The sequence below is a fragment of the Rhinoderma darwinii genome, chromosome 1 (assembly GCF_050947455.1).
Source record: "Rhinoderma darwinii isolate aRhiDar2 chromosome 1, aRhiDar2.hap1, whole genome shotgun sequence".
Taxonomy (NCBI): Eukaryota; Metazoa; Chordata; class Amphibia; order Anura; family Rhinodermatidae; genus Rhinoderma; species Rhinoderma darwinii.
Genome location: NC_134687.1, coordinates 592,889,238 through 592,911,942, shown reverse-complemented (window position 1 = coordinate 592,911,942; position 22,705 = coordinate 592,889,238). Strand labels below are relative to the sequence as shown.

The 22,705-nt window shown below is 41.6% G+C and overlaps 1 protein-coding gene and 2 non-coding genes across 17 annotated transcripts in view; all 3 read right to left on the bottom strand.

The window, feature by feature from the left end:
- The window catches only part of UBAP2 (ubiquitin associated protein 2), a 71,859-nt gene that overhangs the window by 8,225 nt on the left and 40,929 nt on the right, over positions 1–22,705 (bottom strand). For 6 of the 15 annotated variants that reach the window (XM_075840237.1, XM_075840229.1, XM_075840285.1 and 3 more), the window contains exons 5-21: positions 17,352–17,505; positions 17,191–17,274; positions 16,604–16,661; positions 16,419–16,522; positions 16,051–16,103; positions 14,885–14,952; positions 14,567–14,753; positions 14,165–14,369; positions 10,759–11,084; positions 9,612–9,781; positions 6,169–6,379; positions 4,027–4,066; positions 2,496–2,688; positions 2,244–2,310; positions 1,965–2,160; positions 1,274–1,365; positions 655–705 (exon numbers count right to left, since the gene is read on the bottom strand). In XM_075840237.1, coding sequence (XP_075696352.1) covers positions 655–705; positions 1,274–1,365; positions 1,965–2,160; positions 2,244–2,310; positions 2,496–2,688; positions 4,027–4,066; positions 6,169–6,379; positions 9,612–9,781; positions 10,759–11,084; positions 14,165–14,369; positions 14,567–14,753; positions 14,885–14,952; positions 16,051–16,103; positions 16,419–16,522; positions 16,604–16,661; positions 17,191–17,274; positions 17,352–17,505 — 2,259 coding nt within the window. The remainder of the gene's footprint in view (positions 1–654; positions 706–1,273; positions 1,366–1,964; positions 2,161–2,243; positions 2,311–2,495; positions 2,689–4,026; positions 4,067–6,168; positions 6,380–9,611; positions 9,782–10,758; positions 11,085–14,164; positions 14,370–14,566; positions 14,754–14,884; positions 14,953–16,050; positions 16,104–16,418; positions 16,523–16,603; positions 16,662–17,190; positions 17,275–17,351; positions 17,506–22,705) is intronic. The other 9 variants (XM_075840267.1, XM_075840303.1, XM_075840321.1 and 6 more) reach the window with 7 other exon arrangements.
- On the bottom strand, positions 3,782–3,859 carry LOC142722980 (small nucleolar RNA SNORD121A). Its single transcript, XR_012875239.1, has one exon. It is a non-coding gene; the product is annotated as a small nucleolar RNA SNORD121A (small nucleolar RNA).
- Positions 10,532–10,610, bottom strand: LOC142722969 (small nucleolar RNA SNORD121A). The gene has a single exon (XR_012875231.1). It is a non-coding gene; the product is annotated as a small nucleolar RNA SNORD121A (small nucleolar RNA).

Below are 22,705 nucleotides of genomic sequence, written 5' to 3'. Positions count from 1 at the left end.
ACAGCAGAGTGGGAGACTTCGTGATAAGTACAGGAGACTGCAACACAGGTACTCACAGTCCTCAGTGTAGCTCGATCATTGGGAACAAAGACCATATTAAAGAGGTTTTCTAACTTTTTCTCCTCCTCCCAGTCCTCCATTGCTAGCAATGAATTACTTAAAATTGCTCACTGTGTAAATGATGCTGCCTTCTACACATCGTGGTCAGGTGGTGCTGGGGCCCTGTGCGATTATGCCAGAAGTGATTATGTTCTGAGTCTGTGGCAGTGAACCCAGAGTCAAAGTGTCATCACCCGTGCCGATTGGGGGGACCGGATGCATGCAGTGCAGCACGTGACCACTGATTAGCTGCAGCAATCACGTGCTGGCTGCTTGTAAACAAAGACCGGGGTAAAGTCGAAGCAGCAGTGTTGGTCTGCAGAGACATAGGAGAGTTTAGTATTAAATTTTTTGCTGCGCTTTCTTTTTATATAAACCCTTTAACCCTCACTCCAGTCTGCTCAGGAGGTGGGCCTCACTCAAAATTTTTGCACTGAATGCACAAAAACATGTTAAAACGGCCCTGTGCTCAGTAGTGAACTTCCTACTCTGGTCTTCAAAAGGAGGAACTTGAGTATGATGCACTTTACAGTCATGATACTGAACACTACTCACCATTGGTAATCTGGATTGAAGCATTTGGAGATCATCATATCCATATATCTGCTTAAAAGTAACAAAAAACAGGATTATAAACGAATTAGGAGAAATAATAGGGAAGATGTGTCAGTTAACACAAACCCAAATAAGAAAACCGCTGCATATCTCCTGAGCCTTATTCAACCATGATCATACACGCACATATTTTACCTTATGAATCCTTTTAGGGCTCCTTCACATCTGCGTTCGGTGTTTCCGTTGTTCTGCTCAGTCATAGGAACAGAACCAACATACTGGAAGCGCCGGATCTGCTGCATGACAGACACCAACGGAACCCATTGACTTTAATGGGTTCCGTCGGGTTTGTCATAATGTCCGTCATTTTCCCCAGACAAGACAGCGCTGCATGCTGCGCTATTTTGTCAGGTATTTTTGACCGGATCTGCGACGGAGACTCCTAACTAAGCCCCCGACATAGATGTGAACACAGCCTTACACATAGTATTTGTAAATTAAGCAGAGGGAACAAAAGAAAACCAAAAAACACACATACAGGATCAATTACATGACAAGCCACAAAAGTGAACTCTACATCCAATGCTTTCATATCCTGACACACAACGACTGGGCTTACTGGGTACGCAGGCAGGAGACCTCCAGGTCCTACTATGTACTGATTGTGTAACAAAGGGGGGACACCCTGCGGCAGATTGGGGGGTGCTTTTCCTGGGAAAGAAAAAATAAATTATGAGCATCTATTGCAACAGTAGCCGACTGTAATGTTTTGTTTTATGAAATCTCTCCACATCAAGCACTTGAAACAGAATATCTCCTGACCCTTCTAGAATGCCCAAACATCTCCAAGCTATTTTAATGAGCATCATCTCTATGTCTATAATCTTTATGCCCATACAGGTAATGGTACCACACATACTTTCCAGCCAATCAGGGCTTGTGCCAGTCCTCACATAAGGTGCATAGCAACTGTGGGAAGGCTGAGCCAAAGATATGGTGTGTGTGAACAAAATTATATATAGCTGGGTCATAATCACGTGAGCCATCCACCACAAAACAAACATTTTGCAAACAAGCTGTATGCAGAACCTGATCTAACCATGACAGATCTCAATCCTAAGACAGTAGGGATCATCTGGCCTGCCCTTTAACAAGGCAGCTATATGAGCTACTCTGCCAAAGCAACATTGTGGCGGCAAGCAGGGTGTCATGAAGACAGTGTCGGCTGTAAAACTTACCGAAACTAAGAGGTCAGATTTATCGAACACTCTAAAAGACAATAACTATGGTTCATGTCTATAGCCTCTTACCTGAAGACACCAGCGGAACAGATCGTGTGGTAGCTGCTGGCACCCCAACACTGGGAACGCTCAAACCCAAACTGTTTGTAGTGTTCATACTGCTGGCCAGGCTGACGACAGAAGAGGTGGTGTTCGTCGCCGATGTTTGGGCCGTAGAGTAGGTTGTGCTGGGCTGGAGGGATACAGAGTTTTCCACACCCGTATGCTATATATTAAAAAAAGTTTTAGGCTCCTGGAATCCTATTTCCTAGCTTTAAAAGCCACATAATATTAAATAAAATAACTTACAGCATGAGAAACTGCGGAGGACAATACAGACACTGCAGGAAGGCTGTTCTGGTGCCCGGACAAAGTGCTAGGATGATAATAATTAGACACTGTATAAGAATGATAATTTGAAGCAGCAAAAAGTGACATGTGAATAGTCTGTGCAAGAATAGACTCAGCAAAAAAGATCTCAACACACAAAGTCAGATATGTGCTTGGTTTACCATCCCGGTCTCTTGCTCTTACTGTAAGACCAGCTTCATGGTTTTGTACCTGTTTAGTTGGGATAAAGAGCTGCTTGACAAGTCGCTGGGCTGCGGTAAGCTGGAGAGTGACACAGCGGAAATGTGCTGCTGAGACACTGCTGGAAGGAGAGAGGAGGCGGTGGAGGGCGGACTGGACAGAGACCCTACAGAAGACAGGCTCTGCGAGTTCTCGGACTTCACGGATGGTACAGAGGAAGTAGCTGTAACGAGAGGATACACAAAACACATCACGTTTTTAAAAGGGAGACCGTGTATAATTAAAAAAAAAAACAAAAAAAAAAACACACACCCAAAGAGGAGCCCCTTCCTAAGGAATCCTGCATCTCTTGGAGCCAGGAATAAAAACATTGTTGACCTTTCCATTACATATAGCACCTCCTCACTATAAACACATTAATGATGCCAAGGTCAACAGGAGGTGGTACAGAAACAGAACGCTGAATATGCACGATAGGCAACACAGCCAGGCAGGGTCCTCTTTTGTCTGACGGTTTATTTTTTTACCTCACCCGATTAGGATATGTACTGAATATTCTTAAGTGGTCGGTTTGCCGGCAGCCATTAAAAAAAAAAAAAAAAAGTCACATGATCATATGGTGGACATGTGCCAGTCGTCTGCTATGGTAACGTGTGTGTGTGTGTGTGTATGTGTATATATATATATATATATATATATATATATATATATATATATATATATATGTGTAGACTGATACAGTACGACAACAACGTGGAGGAAGGGAATATTGACCTAATGTAAAGTAGATGCTTCTTACTAAAGAAAAACAGTAATAGTGGTGGGGGATGTGACTGATCAGATTTCCCGCTGATTTGTCAGCGGCGATGTCAGATAGCGGATCTACAACAACCCAGACTTTTGCATCCAGACCCTTTTCTCCAGGTTGATCTATAAAAGCTGTGTGGTCAGCTAGACACATGAAAAGAACATTGATCGACATGTAAAACACGAACACCCTCCCCCTACAGTCATAGTGCAAGTCCTCGGCAAACAGTGTATCAGAAAACTGAAGATTTGAGATGTATTTGCTAAAAATTTAAAACCCATTTCAACTGTGGGGTCCAGAGGGTATATATTCAGAAGGAACAAAATCAGACTCTTGCTTATAGTCTCAATTCTGGAACCTGTTCAGAGTACAGGGAAAAAACGAATTAGACATTAAGAACTTGCCAGCATCTCCAATGATATGTGCCAGCGGTGTGCAGAAGATGATTATATAATAGAGTTCTAGTCCGTTTGCTAAGGATTAAGAAATAATGACGTCAGTCTGGGAACAGCACAAGACTCAGCAAGTTGTAGTCCGCACAATGAATTAGGATATGTGCTTGGATGAAACCATCATCGTCTTGTTGAGTAGCGCTGCCCTCACAGCAGGGGCAAACTCTTGTTGAGAGCTAGGATACATATGGGGGCTGCAGGATGAATTTATGAATAAGACTTCTCAATGACCCAGCTTCACTTTACTGGTGCGGTCAGGAGCAAACCAAAACCCTATAATGGTCACAAAAACTGTACTTACTATTCAAAGACACTTGTGCCCGAATTCCATTGTGTCCGTTCTAGAAGCAAGAAAAAGAATAAAAGCTCAATACAAAGACCAGAGCCAAAATTCACAAGTCTCTATTAATTTATAGGGGTTGGTGAACTAGGATGAAGGATCTTAAAAGCTTTCCTAACCTTTCAGTATAAGGGTATGTTCACACTCAGTGTTTTCAGGTGTAATTCGGACGTTTTACGCCTCGAATTACACCTGAAAAAACGCCTACAAACATCTGCCCATTACTTTCAATGGGTTTTACGATGTTCTGTTCCCACGAGCCTTTATTTTACGCGTCACTGTCAAAATAGGGTGCATAAAAAAAATGACCGTTCTTCAAAAGTGCAGGACACTTCTTGGGACTTTTTGGAGGCGTTTTTCATTGATCATTGAAAAACAGCACCAAAAACGTCCGTAAAAAACATCTGAAAATCAGGAGCTGTTTTCGCCTGAAAACCGCTCCGTATTTTCAGACGTTTTTGGTCACGGCGTGTGAACATACCCTAAGTTGTCGTGTTTGTACATAAGGAACAACACTTCTGGCCATTGTATGACTTGCATATGGCATTTATTTTTAACAAAATTTCTCATTTTTCGCCTCTGCAGGTTCTCGCTCTACTTTATAGTTTACCCTGAGCTAGTGGGTGGTCCCAAACTGCCATTATGTCTCCCATACACAGCACACAGAGATCATCCTGCTCTCCTCTCTCTGTAACGCACCCTCAGAAACAGCAGCAGCATGGAGGACATTATGCAGCAGTACTGAGCAGCGTGGTTGAATAAAGCACTGGGGTGAGATAGAACACTACTGGAATTGGCAGCAGCTCCTGTGTGCCTTTGCCTCTCTCTCTATTCTCCCTCTCCATAGATATGTAACATGATGTGCGAATAGTCCGACTGTTTCTCAAGGCTGATTTTAGCATTGAATGGAGAGTAAATAATCTGTGCAGGAGGCAGGGGAAGAAGTGCCCGGATAAGTGGAGAAAAATTTATTTTCCTCAAATTAGATATATTACAAAGTTTCTTTTATTTGATTGTACTACAGCGCCTTGAAAAGGTGCAATATATCTTTTACTGTGACACAATTAAGACGAAAAACACAGAACTATAATGTGAAAATACTTTTGTGGAGCACCCTTTGCTGCAAATACAAATCCCTCGGGGTATGTCTCCATTAGCTATGCACATCTAGACAATGAGATTTTTGCCCATTCTTCCATGCAAAACTAAAAAAGTTCAAGTCACGCCACAGATTCTCAATTGGATTGGAGGTCTGAACTTTGACTAGCACATTCCAAGACATTTACAGGTTTCCCCTTATACCACTCCGGTGTAGCTTTAGCAGTATGCTTAGTGTCAGTGTCCCGCTGGAAGGTGAACCTCCGTCGCAGTCTCAAATCCCTGGCAGACAAATGTTTTGCTTTGGTGGGTGTCCTGCACTGGTCAGGCTTGTAGTTGTGCCATATTCTTCTCATTTTGTTATAATGGATTTATTGGTGCTCTGTGGGATGCGCAAAGTTTGGGATATTATTATTTTCTTAGAACCCAACCCCAATATATACTTCTCCACAACTATCTCTCTGACCTGTTTGGAGTCACTTGGTCTTCATGTTGCTTGCTTAGTGGGGTTACAGACTCTGGGGCCTTTCAGAACAGGGGTATTTATACGGAAAACATGTGACCCTATGATTGTACACAGGGGGACCCTTACTCAACTAATTATGTGACTTCTGAAATTACGGCAATTTATTTGACCAGACATTTACGGGTTTCATTTGCACTCAAAAAAAATAAAAGGGATTTGTTCATTGCACTGTAAAAATTTACTATTTTGTCAGGCCCATTATATAAAATCCATTCTAATTCCAGGTGGCATTGATTTATGCAAAGTTTGTTGAAAAGGTGTGAACATTTAACGTTACTATAATTCCATTCTCCCACCAAGTTTTCGAATTACAGCAGAACGCCTGTAAACAAGAGGTGGTGGGTGTTCGCTCTGTGACAGATTCTCTAACATTTGTCTTTCATGTTCTATTTAAACATTACAATATCTGTTTGGTGTCAAGGTTCAACAGGGATTAATTTCTCTAAACATATAGTCTACAGTTTGAATAAGGAGCTTACAGTGACAGGTACCACCTCAGAGGCTGACATGGAGCTTTGGTATCCTATTCTGTTGTGCACAGACGTCTGGTCATAAGAGGAGGAAGAGGAGATGGTGACTGGACTGGTGCTCTGTGTAGAGTTGCTGTGGCTGGAAGTGGCGATTACTGGCGAGGTGTAGCTTGGCTCCTGAACCGTACTTGATATTGGCAAAGAGGTATTCAGGGAGTCACTAGCAAGAGAAACACAGAACAGAAGAGTGTTACATACAGTGACGACAACTTTATATAATCTATTTGCTCTGACTAAGCCAGTTCAATACAAATTATAGAGTGAGCCTTTATTTAAGCCAGGCTTATCAGACAGCTCACTACTAGGGCCCCTAGGTACTGGAACCACTGTCTGTTGCCTCACTAAAGAATACCTCCAGTATTAAAAACTTTCCATCCTTGCACCCCCCACCTGACTGTATACCACTGTACACTTTATTTATACTGTGCTTACTTTTTTCACCGCTGCCTTTTCTGTGCTTAGAAAAGACACTATCTTGATTTTAAGATTTCCCCAGCTTTCTCTTCCTCTTTGCTTTGCAATCAATTCCAAGATGCATCAGCACTGCATCACATGACCAGATAAAGGCCATAATATTTCTGCATGCTGGGGGACACAAATTATATATCGCTCTGTATTTTCCAAATAAGCTTAGAAACCATAAGTATGCAGACAGGGAGGCTGCACTATATTCTTCTACATTATACCTGTGTGACAGGAACCAGTCTAAGTATCAGTGGTGGCTATTGATAGAAGTTCCTGTCCCCCCTGTGGAAAACTAGTGTGGTACAGGAACCGCTGAAACCGGTGATGGGTGACAGATCTCCATAGACTGAAGCAGAAAAAGTGTGTTAGGGTATGTTCACACACTAGACTAAAAACGTCTGAAAATACGGAGCGGTTTTCAGGGGAAAAGAGCTCCTGATTTTCAGAAGTTTTTTAAGCCACTCGCGATTTTCGCAGCGTTTTTCACGGCCGTTTTTGGAGCGGTTTTCAATAGAGTCTATGACAAATAGCTCCAAAAAGGTCCCAAGACTTGACCTGCACTTCTTTTTCGCGGTCGTTTTTTTACGCGGCCGTTTTTCGAAATGGCCGCATAAAAAAAACAAAAAAAACAGCCCGTCAGAACAGAACGCAGTTTTTCCCATTGAAATCAATGGGCAGATGTTTGGAGGCGGTCTGCTTCCGTTTTCTCGGGCGTTTTGGCCGTTTACGGTCCGAAAAATGGCCGTGTGAACATACACTAACCGAGCCAGATTCACACTGCTGGTAAGCAACGATCCCAGTCTGATGTACAGAGATAGAAGCAGCAAGAAAAATAACTGCTGAGACACTGACACATGGAAAATCATAATGGTACACATGGGAAACTTAAGTTGTGTCCAAAGTGTCCCTTTAAAATAATTTGGCCTTCATTTTAGTTCGAATAGGACAACCCACATACAAAAATCTGAAGACTGTCTCAGGCCTCTCCATTCTTATAATCAGTGGTGCAAGCTATTTGGTCCCAATCCATAAAAACCATTTCAACATGTCAGATGCAAGGGCCCATTCACATCGCGTTTGTGCTATCCGCCGGGCGTATATGATTTTAAACACATCCGGAGGCTGTAAATCCTGCCACAATTCCATACAAACTGCGTAAAAAGGGAAGGAATTCTCCCAAGAGAAGGATGGGACCAAATAAAGCAACAGAAGCGGCGGAAAACTCAAAACTTATGCCCACGTGGTGAACCAAGATGACGCTGGCGGAAGCTCATCTATACAAACATCAGCCGCTGCTATGGCTGTGGTGGATAGCCCTACTGACCAGTTTCCGCCAGCCTACACAATGTTATCCAGTTGTCCTCTAGTGACAATTTTAGGCACTCAAAAGTCAAAAGGGTATGTAAAAAAATCTACTCATTTGATGGATGCCAAAATGCGGCTAGATCCCATTTTGGCAGAAAGTAAATGGGTGGACTTAATTCCCTCATTGTCTGATGAGGATTGGAGGGAGGCTCAGAGATCCCATTTGTTAGTCTCTCCAGCTGTTGACAATAAATTGGTGCGATTATATATAATATATCAATGTTACTTAACGCCGATCAGATTAAGACATATGGGAAGGACGGATTCCTCTAGTTTTCATAGATGTGGTGAGGATAGCGCAGACTTTATACATCTCATATGGCAAGGTCAGTGGATCTCTGCCTTCTGGAATGAAGTGGTATCTTTACTGGCCGAAGTGATGGGCAAAGAGGTTCAACTCAAGCCGGAATAGTTTGCGCTGGTGTTGATGGAGGAAGGGTGGTCGGCGCATGAGAGACTTTCTTGGGGAGTCACTCTTCATGACTAGGAAGGCGGTGGCTATAAGTTGAATGGCTAATAGAACCCACACGATCACCCAGTGGCGTAACGTGATAAATGATATCCTTCCGTATGAGAAAATTTTTATAAGAATCGTGGTTGTCCTGCTAAACTCACTTTAATTTGGGGTGGTTGGTTCTCCTCGAATCTCACTCACTGAAGTGATTCTTTGACAAAAGCTATGATTTGGCTTGATTAAAGCATAATTGTTGGACGTAAATACTCATGGGTAGCTCACCACATGCCTGCGTGTGGGTTACAAGAGTCATTCTCTCATCTTTCTGCTCAAATAACCGATACATTTATTTTTATTCTGCACAACTGTATGTATGGAGTGAATTTGGTGTGTTTTGCATTGCTTCTTATTGTATACATATCTGAGAGACTAAAAGTCTTATTGTCTTCTGGATTATATGATCCATCTTATTCTGATGTTTATATACAATTGACTGTTTTACTTTCAATAAAACGAGTTTAAAAAAAAATTAAAAACGTATAGCTCGAATATACAGGGACTATAATGGGTCAAACAGACCAAAATAGCAGCCGTTTGGTCTATGTTTGTCATTGTTTATGTTGGGATACTGTTTTTTGAAAGTACTGAAAAGCGGTCTGCTACGCTATTCTGCCTTAAAAACGTATACTCGGCGTAACTTTTTTTAGCATTGATCTCAATGGACAACATATGCAAACGTAATGCTATGTGTTTGTATCCATTTACATACAGTAAATCAGTTATTTTCTATTAGTGTTCACTTAATAAAAAGCAGACTTTTTTTTTTAAGGTAAAAAAACGGACAAACTTATACCGTCGTATGAGTACATGCTAAACGTACACAGTATATAATAAAAAAAACAAAAAAAAACACGTGTAAACCGAAAACGGTACATGTTCGTATACGTTTAATGGTCCACGTTATTATAAAAAAAACGCATACGCTCGGCGGATAGCACAAGCGCGATGTGAATAGGGCCTAAAATGTATAAAAGTGAACCCTTAATGCAAAGCAACCATTTGCTTTTAGTATTTAGAATAATGAAGGACAATGGCAAACATTGCTCACATTATGGTTTTTGAATACAAGTTGTTTGGTGTCTGACTTGTATTATCAGGACTCGTGTTTGAGCCAAACTCAGGCAAAGAGGGTTCCGATCCGAACTCCAGGGCTCCAAACTGAACATTTAATCCTGTGACGTCGGCTGATCCTGGCATCTCTACTGCAGAAGAGGGAATCTGAGGGGGAAACAACAAGTTTGCACATATTAATCTTGAGGGTAACAGGTAGCACCATTTGTAGCTACAGCAAAGGAATTCAATCCTCAAGATCATTTGCTTACAGTAGATCTTTAAAAATGATTTATTTTCTCCTCACCACTTTAGTTTATAATGTAGTAAGTATTGTCTGTTGTAAAATAAAAGTTGGCACGTGTGAGGGCAAAGATGCTGGAAACGGAGTTGTAGCAAAAGCACTTAGAACACCGCGCAACCAGGATGCCAATCTCCTGGACACTTCACCACAAGACAAATTTTAGAAGACCGACGGGATAGGATTAAGGGTATAGAAAAACTGCAATGTCCTTTTACTTTCAGATGTGAGGTTAGTGTTGATCTATGACCCAGTTACAATGAGCACAAACCTGCGAAGGAACATCCATCTCATAGCTATGGCTTGTATATGAAAATTACAGACCATTTTTCATTGAACCACAAATACAAAAGAAAACCTTGGCTAAGTTGTCCTATGGCATTAGTAGCAGTGGACTTAACCAAGATAAGAATATCCCTTTACATTTGCTAAATGTGGCCTTATTATGCAAACGCCCTAATTTTCCACATAGATTTCAAATGAGTCCGAAATCTCTGTGCAACAGAAAACAGAGTACTGCAAAAGCTGGAGCAAAGGATCCTCTATGGCTGCTTATATTTATTAGCCAGGCTAAATCCAACAAAATACATAGTATAAAATAATCCTATGATTAAATCAACCAGATCACTCAGTTTTTGTTCTCCACACAGAATTCAGATATGTGCTTGAAAAGATGAACATCATTGTGCTCTGATAGATCGTAACAGAGGTTGATAAAGTACCAGACAAGCGAACCCGGCAAAACGGACAGAACTATAAAATATTGATGGCTGTTATTTTAGCAATATTTCCATAAAAATTAAAGGGATTAAGAAAAAAAAAAAAACACAAACCATGCACTGACCAATGAATTGTAGCTTGCAGAATAAAAAGGACTGTTCTTCAGGATGCTGACCTTTGAAGTGGGTGGTATCCTCCGTTTCGGTGGTTTTATGTGTTTCTGCTGCTGGGTCTGTTGAGCAGATATTGCCTGGGAGTCCATGGACAGGTTAGGGAGCTGAATCATTTTGCTGACGTTGGTGGAGTTGTCTACAGGAGACGTCTCCCGCAGTTTGACCTGTGAGAAGGTCTCCAGACCAGGAGGGGGCACCGTGACAGACTGTATATGATGCTGCTGCCGCTGTGCAAGTTGACTTAGCACGGGCGAGGGCTCTGGCTGCGATTTAAAGTCTGAAATAGAAAAGGAAGAAATGCTCTGTTTAACATGGAAAATTTACTTAAGACTAATTTTAATTAGACAGTAATTTCATCGAATGAAAAATTATAGCAGGAAAGAACTGTGGAACTTTGATGAAGAGCAGTTATGAAAATCATTAAAGGAAATATTATTGCAATGATTGGTTAAGTATCGGGACGAGCGATCGTTTCTACAATCGTTCGTCCCCATACAATTTTATCATGTCGGCAGCACATATCCATTTACAAAGGGAAATGTGCTGCTGAATAGTGACCATTTTTTTGGGCCGCATAAACAGGCAGATCAAGCCGATGAACGAGCAAATGCTAATTTAATGGCTAATTGTTGCCCTGATGGTTTACACAGGGCAATGATCGGGAAAAAGCATTTATATGAATGCTCGTTTGCCCAATCATTGGCCCCTGTAAGAGGGCCTTAACAGGTTGTGATCTTTCTTCCTTATGTTACTTGCAGCTGAACCCCCCTTCCACCTCCCTTACAGCAAAACAGAACCAGGAAGTAACATTTTTCATCCGGCTACGTAACATTTAAACGAGCGATGCATCACAAATACTGCACCTAGAGCTTTGATCCTGGTATAATTTGTAAATTAAGATTTTGGAGTTAATAGGATATCTAAGATTTATCCCTTATATTCTCGCGACATTAAAAAGTCAGGACTTATTACATACGTCCTTGGGAATAAAAGGGTTAATAGGAGCCCCAATCAATTGAACACAGATCAAACCACCTAAAGGAGGAACTAAGAAAAGATTATGTGTCAGGGCACAAACTGGATGGTGGTACAAGCCGTGCAACACCACTCTGCACCTGCAATGACTTAAATACAAGAACACATGCTTCATAAGGGAGGCTCTCTGGATAAACATTAGACAACGCTTTAGTTGCACTAGAAATCCTTTACCGTCTACAGGACGAATGGATCGTAAGGAATAGTGCCTTGCCTCTACTTCCCAAACCATTGCAAAGTAGCGTGAAAGACATTAACTTTTGGTTGCCCGAGAAAACCCTCAAGCTAAAGTACATTTATCATGGTGGCGGTGTGCCGCAAGAGGGAACCTAGGGGCACATTTAAAGAGGCTCTGTCACCAGATTTTGCAACCCCTATCTGCTATTGCAGCAGATCGGCGCTGCAATGTAGATTACAGTAACGTTTTTATTTTTAAAAAACGAGCATTTTTGGCCAAGTTATGACCATTTTTGTATTTATGCAAATGAGGCTTGCAAAAGTCCAAGTGGGCGTGTATTATGTGCGTACATCGGGGCGTTTTTACTTCTTTTACTAGCTGGGCGTTCTGACGAGAAGTATCATCCACTTCTCTTCAGAACGCCCAGCTTCTGGCAGTGCAGACACACAGCATGTTCTCGAGAGATCACGCTGTGTCGTCACTCACTTCCTGCCCCAGGTCCTGCATCGTGTCGGACGAGCGAGGACACATCGGCACCAGAGGCTACAGTTGATTCTGCAGCAGCATCAGCGTTTGCAGGTAAGTCGATGTAGCATCTTACCTGCAAACGCTGATGCAGAATCAACTGTAGCCTCTGGTGCCGATGTGGCCGACAAGTGGTGTCAAAATGGAAAAGTCACAATATTTTTGTGCAAATTGTGATTTTTCTACTCCACAAAACTGGTGTAGAGTGCTTGATGAACCCTGAACACTGTACAAGAAACGCTTGTCATAACAAAATCAGACACAGGAAATAATGTGAGGCTCTATAACAGTCAGTAAACAGTTCACTATGCTACTTAGTATAAAAATAGTCCTGTGTTTACAAGGTCTATTCCTGTTACTGCATTGTACATAATACATTGCGAAAATGCCCCAAATCACTTGATTTGAAAACACCATTAATTATGTTGGACTGATGTGAAGTTACAACCTGTAGTATACTCCAGAGCTGCATTCACAATTCTGGTGGTGGTTATTGGAAACAGAAAATAATCTTCTTTGCTCCCCATACACCCAGCAGCTTATGATTTAGAGGTAAGCTGGTTTTTCATACATCAGATAACCGTACAGATTCTAGGATAAAGATGACATTTCCCAGAATGCAAATCACTAGAGCAAGCTCTGAATTGACATAAAACAAGATATGCTGAGAGATGTCAGCTCTGAAGCCTGCAGAGTTGTGAAAGAAGCTCCCGATTGTAACTCAGCAATTAAATGCTTTAAGTCTAGAGATTGAGACATTGTGTCAGACATTTGTAACAAGAACTGTTTCCATTTTTTGAAAAAGCTCGCAGTTTTTAGTTCTTTGTATATTAATGCCCAAAGAGCTTTTAAGCTGCGTAGTAAAAAAGCATAAATCTTTCATTTCCTTAATTGTATGTATTTGAAAAATGAATTATATTATGGTCCTTTATCACTTTGAGGCTTCCTCAGAAGGGATTGGTTTACTGTAGTTTAGCAGTCATGATGGAGAAGAGTTGTAGGACTGGACCAGGTCTTGCCAACAGTACAAAACGAAAGCAATGCTTGATAAAGCTAAACTACCACAGCTGCTGTCTTTAAGAGATGAACTACCGTCACGTAATATAAACCATACCAGTAAGGTATTGAATCCAACTAAGTATTCACAAGGAGGATTAGAAGAGGGCACAAACCAAAGAAAAAGGGACATATATTTACTTTGAAAAAAAAACTGAAACAAAAGCCATACTTATGGATACAAGGGCAGGCTCAATCACCAGCTCCCATCAGGATGCAGACAAGCACAATGCCACATGGAGCATTGTGCTTGTCTGCAGCCTGCTGGGAGTTGGTGATTGAACCTGCCCTTGTATCTGTAAGCATGGCCTTTTTTTCTGTGATTTTATAACAGGGCACAAGTTTATTTGAGCCTTCTTATCCTCTTACTCACAGCCAAGTCATAGGCTACATGCAAACGACCAGGATATCAATTGTCGGTCATTTGTAAAAAGCCGGTAATGTAAGGAGTTCCGAATGCAGTAGGAAAAGTAGTTTGTGATTGACAAGCGGATATGTGTTTTGCAGCTGTGATAATCATAAATAAATATACAGCTGCACTGGTGTAAAGAGGTTATGCTTACCAAACTGAGTAAGGACAGAGGGCTGCGGCACAGGCTTTATATCCCATGAGGAAGCGGCGGTCGTGGTACTGCCACTCTGCTGAGCGTTTTGGCTTGTGAATTGCCCGAGACCTGGGTTCTTTAGCTGTTCCAGTATCTGGGATCCAGCGGAATTTGTCAGTTTTGAAGATCCAATCTCACCAAAACCAGATCCAAGCACAGAGGACTATACAGAAGAAGAAAATATAATTACACAGTTCTTCAAACAGTCAGCAAAATTAATAAATGCTGCGTTTTGGTTTTTTTCACTGCAGACATTGCAGTGAATGGTATTTAAAAGAAATAAATAAAAAAAGTTCACACTACGTAAGGTATTTATCTACGGTCATACAACTGGGATTAAAGAAGCGGGAAGTGATATACCAGACTCGGTGGAGTGAAGCTGTTGATGGCACTAGAACTGCTGGCTGCAGACGTGATCTGAGAACTGTGCTGAGAATTTGTGAACACCAGTGCCTGCCCAAAGTTCTGCTGCTGAGAAGACTCGAAACCTACAGAACCAGTCTCATTATTTGGCTGCGGTTTCTGGAGCAGGGCTACCAGGTCAATGCTGAGAACAAAGAAAAAAGTCAAACCGTGAACACAAAAAAAATAAAACCAATATGACAAGAATATAATGGGAAGCTAGATACTCATCGTTGCCAGTGATCAAGGAGGAAATAATCATAAAACGTAACATACCTTTGCCCAGGCGTAATGTGGTTTTCTGTGGGCACAGAAGATGCAGTGAAGACCTTTGTTTCAGAAAGCTGCAGGGAAGAAAAAAACCAAAACTTAAACCAAAAACTGCCTTACTTATATCGATCACTTAGAGAGATATATATATATATATATATATATATATATATATATATATATATAGATATATAGATAGATATACATAGACACACACACACACAGTGGCACTTTCTAAATATATAGTTAATTATCTTTGACTAACGTTCACATCACGTTTTTGGCCAACAACCGACGCATACGCAGGGAAAGGCATTCGATGTATATGTTAAAAGCAGGCTGTGACGAATGCCTAATAGTGGCATCTGTCACCCATAGGCTATAATGTCATTCATTTAGGAGACACATCGTGAAACAGAACAACTTATTGAAACGCCCATGCCGTACGCCATACAGTGGCACCCGTCACCCATATGATACTATATTGTGGTTTTTAAAAAATAAATAAATAGCCTACTAGGCTATTCCATACTCATGGTACATACTGACGTATACCAGCCAGGGTACTCTTACCCTCCATCTGACAATGGAGCACTACAAACACATTTAGCATGTACGTTGATGCTTTCCGGACTTACTAAAAAAAAAATAAAAAAAAAATAAAAATGTAAACAGGGCCTAACCCTTGATTACAGCCTGTATTATAATCCATAGCTGCAGTCCTAATTCTGGTGTCTGATGTTGGAAACAGTAAGCTTGTCGACAGACACTCCTAAGAGTTTACCACCTATCATGCACAAGAACAGTTAGATAGTCTTATATTAGATGCCTGGTGTAAAAAAAAACAAAAAAAAAAAAAAAACACACGACACTTCCCAGAAAGAAACCAATGGTGCAAGCACTGAGCAGCCACTTACCAAGCAGCGCATGCTCAAAGATTTCAGCTCTGCCACCTGCAAAATTGTGACTGTAGCTCTGGACTCCTCAGGCTATAACTCAGGATATCAACACAATATATAAATCCTATACAAACTCTGAAAGTGTGGATTTGCTTTAATTCTAAGAAACCAGAACTCGAAGTGCTAAAAAAAAAAACAACCAACAAAACAAAAAAACAGAAGCCAGCCCCTCCCCCAATTTGTAAAGCAATAGCAAAATATAAAAGAACTCACATCTTCATTCCAGTCTTCTGCTGTCCACTCTTCAATAGAATTTCTCCATGCTCCTTGTAAAAATCAGTGAATGAAATTCCTAAGTAATGCATGGCATATACAAGGCCTGAAAATAACTTTTGGATAAAAAGGAGACTGTATGGTATTTTATAACCCCTCAGAAAACAAATTCCAAAACAGAATGGAGGAGGAATACTACAACAAAGTTAAACGTCTCATCAGTAGTAGTCACCTCCTGCTAAATCTCACATTTTACGGGACAACAGGCAAGATTTTAATTTTTGTTAACAAACAGAATTGTCAAATTCATTGTTTCTGAGGGCAACAAGATAACAGAAAAGAAAGCAGTGAGATTAAACAACGCTTACCAGTCCCTTCATCTCCATCACTCTGCCCGGTCTCCCACACCTCTGGTTTTACACCGAAGCCATCATTAGTGCTGTGTTCTGTGTAGTCTGCAGGATTAAATGTCCTGTAACAGAAAAGAATCTCTCTCAGTAATGTAATAAGAACAATGTCAGATGTTTATGTCATGTGTGTTTTAATAACCTACCCCATGCCCTGTGCTGAAAATCTTCCTGCTCCCCTACCTCGTCCACGCCCTCCAAATCCTGTAAGGAAAAGGTAGTTGGCAAATTTATTGAGGGATACTTAATACTGCAAAATTAAACCTTGACCTGACACCAGGACCCCACACCGATCAGATGCCTCCGGGCACTGGATGTTATGCAGTGGTTGGTGCCAGAAGAAGATGGCTCCGTTCACTTTATAACGGCCATGCTGGGTTACTGCATCTCTGCCGCTATTCAGTGTACAGGGTCATCTGCTTCCGGCACCGACCGCTGCAGAACATCCAGTGCCCGGAGACAGCTGAAACCGCTGATCGGTGCACGTTCTGGGTGTCTGACCCCCACTGATCACCTATACTGTGGGATAGGTCATCAGTATGAAAAATCGCCCCATGCTTAGACAACCCCTTTAAATCTTCTGCCAAGAGAAACCAACTGCATTTCAACTAAATTCAATTAATTGAAACCGACAAGCATGATCGCAGATTACACCTTCCTTACCTACTTTTTTGCCCATAATAAAGAGTGAAGAATGACAAAAAAAAAAAAAAGAAAGGGAAGACTACTGTACCTCTTCCACTTCCACGTCCACGTCTCCCACGGTCTGCGAGTCTGTCCCCAGGGCCACTGTCTACTCCATTTTCTTCTGCTCTAACTACATGAGAGAAACCTTATTAACCCGAGTGTACGGTTCTGACCTACAGTACAAAATTACGATAACAGGCGGCGTACACTCTCTACCACGGCTTCCACCTCGACCACGTCTGCTGGATGTTCCACGGCCACGGCTAGTTTCTCTGTCTCCCCTCTTCTCCCTGTTTTCTTTGTTTTCAGAGCTTTCTTTTCCAATGCTCTTCTTTTTGCCCCCAACGGTCTCCCATGAGGTCTACAAGAAAATATAAATACAAAAAAAAACACAGGACAGCAATTAAATCGCTTTTTTTTAGGCCAGCCACAAAGGGAAAGTTCAACCACTGGCCATATGTGTATGGCTCCAAATCTCATTCGTGACCACTGCTGCTTATGTAAATAATATAAATGAAGAGCCCAATCAGTTAGGTCCTATGAGACAAGATTCTAGAACAGATTTTTTGTAACATAGAAATAATTCAGTAGCGATTGTGGCTTTCTAGTCGTATGAATAATCCTTATACATATAAACACCTTGAAACAAAGAAGGTAAGCATCGGGGGCGCATGCGCGCAGCTGAACATGGCGGACGTACTCTAGCCAAGCTCCGCACCTCGAGAGGGCATTTTGGCTTATACACTAGCGATAAAGACATAATTGAGCTGTGAAGATTTCTGGAGGAGATTACTGATGCTCGGGCATACACCTATGGCCAGAGGGAGCGGCAGACGGGGTAAGCAATCCCAGGTACAGAGGTCTGTGGCCGACATGCTTACCTTGGCGCCACACTTACGGATGATGGGTCCGCAGCAGCCGGAGGTGCTGTCACAGGCTGTCTTACTGGCACTTTCGCAGGAGCTTCCTGTACTCCTTAGAAAGCAGCAGAGCTTGCCATCGCCGCCACTATCAGAGGGCAGGATGACATTTTCCCGAATCCGGACATGGATCCAGAGCTACTGCCGTCCGCACACGAGGTACAACATCCTCCACTCCCGTCGGCCATTACTTCCGCCCTGTCTGAAGACGCCTTATTCTCATGCATTTCTAGGGCTATGCAAACTCAGATGGGTGAAATTTGCTCTAAAATACCAGTTCACCATGATCTTCCTAAGGTGGGTGCCCATATGGAGGCCATTGAAACAAAATTGACTTCCACGACAATTCGGGTGAACCAGAACACGAGATTTATTGAGGATTTACAAAGTCAGTTGGATATGGCGACTGGCATGATTGAAGACCTGGAAAAAATAGGTCACGACGGTACTATTTTAGGATCAGAGGGGTCCCTGAATCTCATACGGACATATTGCAAGTGGTTCGTTTGCTGTTCACCACCTTGAGACATATCGGAATCTCATATGGAAATTGACCGAGCTCACAGAGCATTGACGGCCATGAGGCGGGATGGACTTCCTAGAGATATTCTAGTGAAACCCCACTATTATTCTGTTAAGGAGAAAGTGATAGAAAAGGCACGGAAACTTCCTGTAATACTGCTATACAAATTCACATATTTGGCTCCACAAACCATACAGAAACGAAGACCGTTATGTCCCGTTCGTCAGTCCCTCAGACACCATGCCATTACGTATAGATGGGCCTTCCCATATCGCCTCTTTATGCATAATAACCGCCAATATGGTTTCTCTACACTGCAGGAGGGAGAAGATCTTTTGAGAGACTTGAATATTCTACCGATGCCGGACTCTTCCAATCCATCTAAATCGCCACTACCAGCTCCTCCGTTGTACCCGATATGGTGTACTCCGGGAGATCGTGACCCTGCACCTCGAGAACAGCGAGTCAACTTTTGTCGCCAAAACTCTAATCCTCCTTGAAGTTTATATAACTGTTGATATGGCCTATTCCCTGGATTATAATATCTTGAGGGGTCGGTTTTGATTTCAGTTGCCTACATCTGATCTCTTTTTCAGTTTTCAGTTATTGGATACTAGGAATCACTGTGACAAGAGCATAGTACACTACATGGATCTATATCTTGGATTTCGTTTAATGCTCATTGGTTTGGGGGGGAGGGATGCATTGATGGAAATTGTTCTTCAGACCTCAAAGCACTATGGATAGATATATATATATATCATGTATATTGTTCAAGATGTGCTAGTTTGCTCCTAGTTTGTGACCGAATATTATTAGTTTACACTTTCTAGTTCCTCATATCATCGATATTACTTGAAATGGCTTATGGGGTTAAGTCCATAGTGGAAGATGGGATTTGTAATTTAGATATTGATGGTTTTGTTGGTGACTATGCTCCCCTCATAATATTTTGTGATTGTATGTTTTAAGCAGCCCAAATGTCTTCAATCATACTGAATAATAGGCTTTTCCCTCTCGAAGGTCTGCTGCCCCCCTTTAGCAGTCCTTCTTGACTGTCTAGTCGGTAGACTATGGCTTGTGCTAGATGCTTTTTGTGTTTGTTCTATTTTAGTTGTTTTTCTCACCCCCTTTCCTTTCCCTTTTTTCCTATTCTTGTCCTTATTATCTTTTCATAGAGAAGAACAACCTCATGTTCATATTTCCTGATATATATAATGGCGACCACAACTTCTACTAAAGCTTATTGCTTACTTACTCAATGTGCAGGGACTTAATTCTCCAATCAAACGTCGTAAAGCATTTTTATATTAAAGTCTACCCATGTTGATATACTTTTTTTTTTTGCAGGAAACGCATTTCTCTACCTCTTCTGTCCCATCTTTCATAGACATTACTCACAACACTTCTTGGTTAGCGCTTCTACTAAGCACAGGGGGGGTTGGCATATGGATGGCTCGATCTGTTCCATTTACGCCTCGTAGGACGATATCCGATCCGGATGGCAGGTACATCCTGGTTACAGGTATGTTACATGATTCCCCTGTATCTTTCATTAGCTATTACGCCCCGAATTCTAATCAGCCTTCTTTTTTCCAACGCATGTGGTGTCTTCAGCCGTTGATAGAGGGTCCTATTATTATGGGGAGTGCCTATTACTACTCTGGTTGCCTCTATGGATAAATCACATGCTTCTCGGGTGCGATACATTCCTCCTACTAGTCTACCGGTAGCACGATTCTTTCAATCCATTGACGTTATAGATATATGGCGGGATTTCAATCCTACCTCAAGGGATTACGCTTTTTTCTTCAGCCCATAATATTCACACTCACATTGACCATATTTTGCTTTCCACCAGTTTGCTACCTAAAGTAACTGATGCTAGAATTTTGGCTACCTCTTGGTCTGATCATGATCCGATTGTGGTTAGTTTATCTGATTTTTTTGGTTACATCCTATTTCATCCTGGAGATTGAATGAATCTTTACTTTCGAACCCAGAGAGAGTCAAAAAATTCAGCATGAATTGGAGACTTACTTCGTACTTAATAAGACCCAGGATACTTCGGTGATATCCAATTGGGCGGCTCAAAGCTGTGGTTAGGGGTAAGATCATTCAGATAGCATCGCGTACTAAGACGTTCTAAGGAGTTATTAGCTTCAAAGGAACAACGGTTTGCAGACTTGTCGCGCCTATTTGAGAGTGATCCATCAGGGACCATAAAAGCTCAACTTGCTGAAGGACTGAATTGAATTTGTCCAAAGCAGAAAATTACCACAGCACTGGACCACAAGTGGGTGCACGCCTCAATAGGACCGGATCCGTGGTCCCCAATATCAGATAGACAAAATAGACGAGGAGACAGCACTTCCAAAATATGTCAGCTTTTTAATCACCCGTGCGACGTTTCAGTCCAGCATGCTTGAGAAAAGTCCTGCTGGACTGAAACGTCGCACGGGTGATTAAAAAGCTGACATATTTTGGAAGTGCTGTCTCCTCGTCTATTTTGTCTATCTGAATTGAATTTGTGTCTGACTAGCTGGGAGGAAAAAAGTCTCAGGTGGTCATAGAATCATTTTTTTTCGCAAGGGGACAAACCGGGGACCTTAATGGCTAGACGTCTTACTCCTAGATTGGTTGACTCAACACTTCAGAAATTGCGTTTGGCTGATGGTACCCTTTTGCAGAATCCCACAAAAGGTTTTGCAGACCTTTTATGATTTTTATACAGCATTGTACTCGGCACCATCTAGGGTTGATGTTCATAAAGCGGATGCCCTTTTGGACACGGCTATCCCTGCTCAGCTTTCCCAATTGGATAGGGATGTGCTTGATGAGGAATTTAGTTTGGATGAGGTACTGGATGTTAAAAATCTGAAGGCTCACAAAGCCCCGGGACCTGATGGTTTCTCTTCAGGTTATTATAAAAAATGTCGAGATGTCTTGACACCACACTTAGTAGAGTTGTTCAATGCGTATATGGAGGGTAATAGTTTACCACCCTTTTCAAATTTGGCCTATATCCACACACCTCATAAAAGGACCATACAGATCATTCCAATTACCGACCGATTTGCCTTCTGGATGTAGATCTTAAAAGTAGGACTAAAATTTTGACCACCAGATTGAATGCTTTCCTCCCGTCCTATATTCACAAAGATCAAACAGGTTTTATTCCCTTTCGCCAGGCGGAGGATCAAACAAGACGAGCTGTGGATATTATTTCGGCAGTTCGCTCGGGATGGGACCACTGGACGCCAAATGTATGCTTTTAAGCCTTGACCTCCAGAAGGCATTTGATTTTATCCTGGGAATATTTGTTCTTTGTTCTTAAGATGAGATTCGGTTCCAACTTTCTCTCTATTCGTAATATATTATATTGCCTACCTACAATAAAGATCTATTCCAGAGGGTATTTGTCACTTTCCGGCCTTAGGGTTAATCATACCAAATCAGTAGAAATGAATCTTACGTTGCCGGATAGGATGGTTAAGCTTTTTCAATTGAATTTTGATTTTCATTGGGATACTCGTAAACGGACATATTTAGGCATCAATTTAACACCCTCTATAGAATCTATGTATAATTCAAATTTCCCTCCACTTTTTAAACAAATAGATGCGGATCTTAAAAGATGGTCTCAGGGGTTGTCCATGACTTCTTTCCTGGGAGGGGGGAGCGGGTTTCCCCTTCTCGTGTTCTTTTGTTTTTCTTTATTTCATGTTCTGGGAAGATACATCCGAAAGTAATACAGAAATTGAAGAAATTACACAGTGTATTATTTTTGGGTCTGCGTGCCCATATTTGTTGTGTTGTTTTGAATAACTTGTGGAAAATAAAAAAACTTGTTGAAAAAAAAAAAAAAAAAAGATTGTCTCTTCACCTCTCCTGGTTTGGTCGTATTTCTTCGATTAAAATGACGATTTTGCCCAGACTCCTTTATTTCTTTGATATGGTTCCTATTGTGGTCCCAAAAAAAGTAGCTTAAAAAGGATTCAAATGCTTATTATGACTTTCATATGGGGGACTAAACGCCCGATGATTCAAAGAAATGCTCTTGTTCACCCATAAAATTGCGGGGGGGGGGGGGGTTGGGAGTTCCTGACATTCAGCAT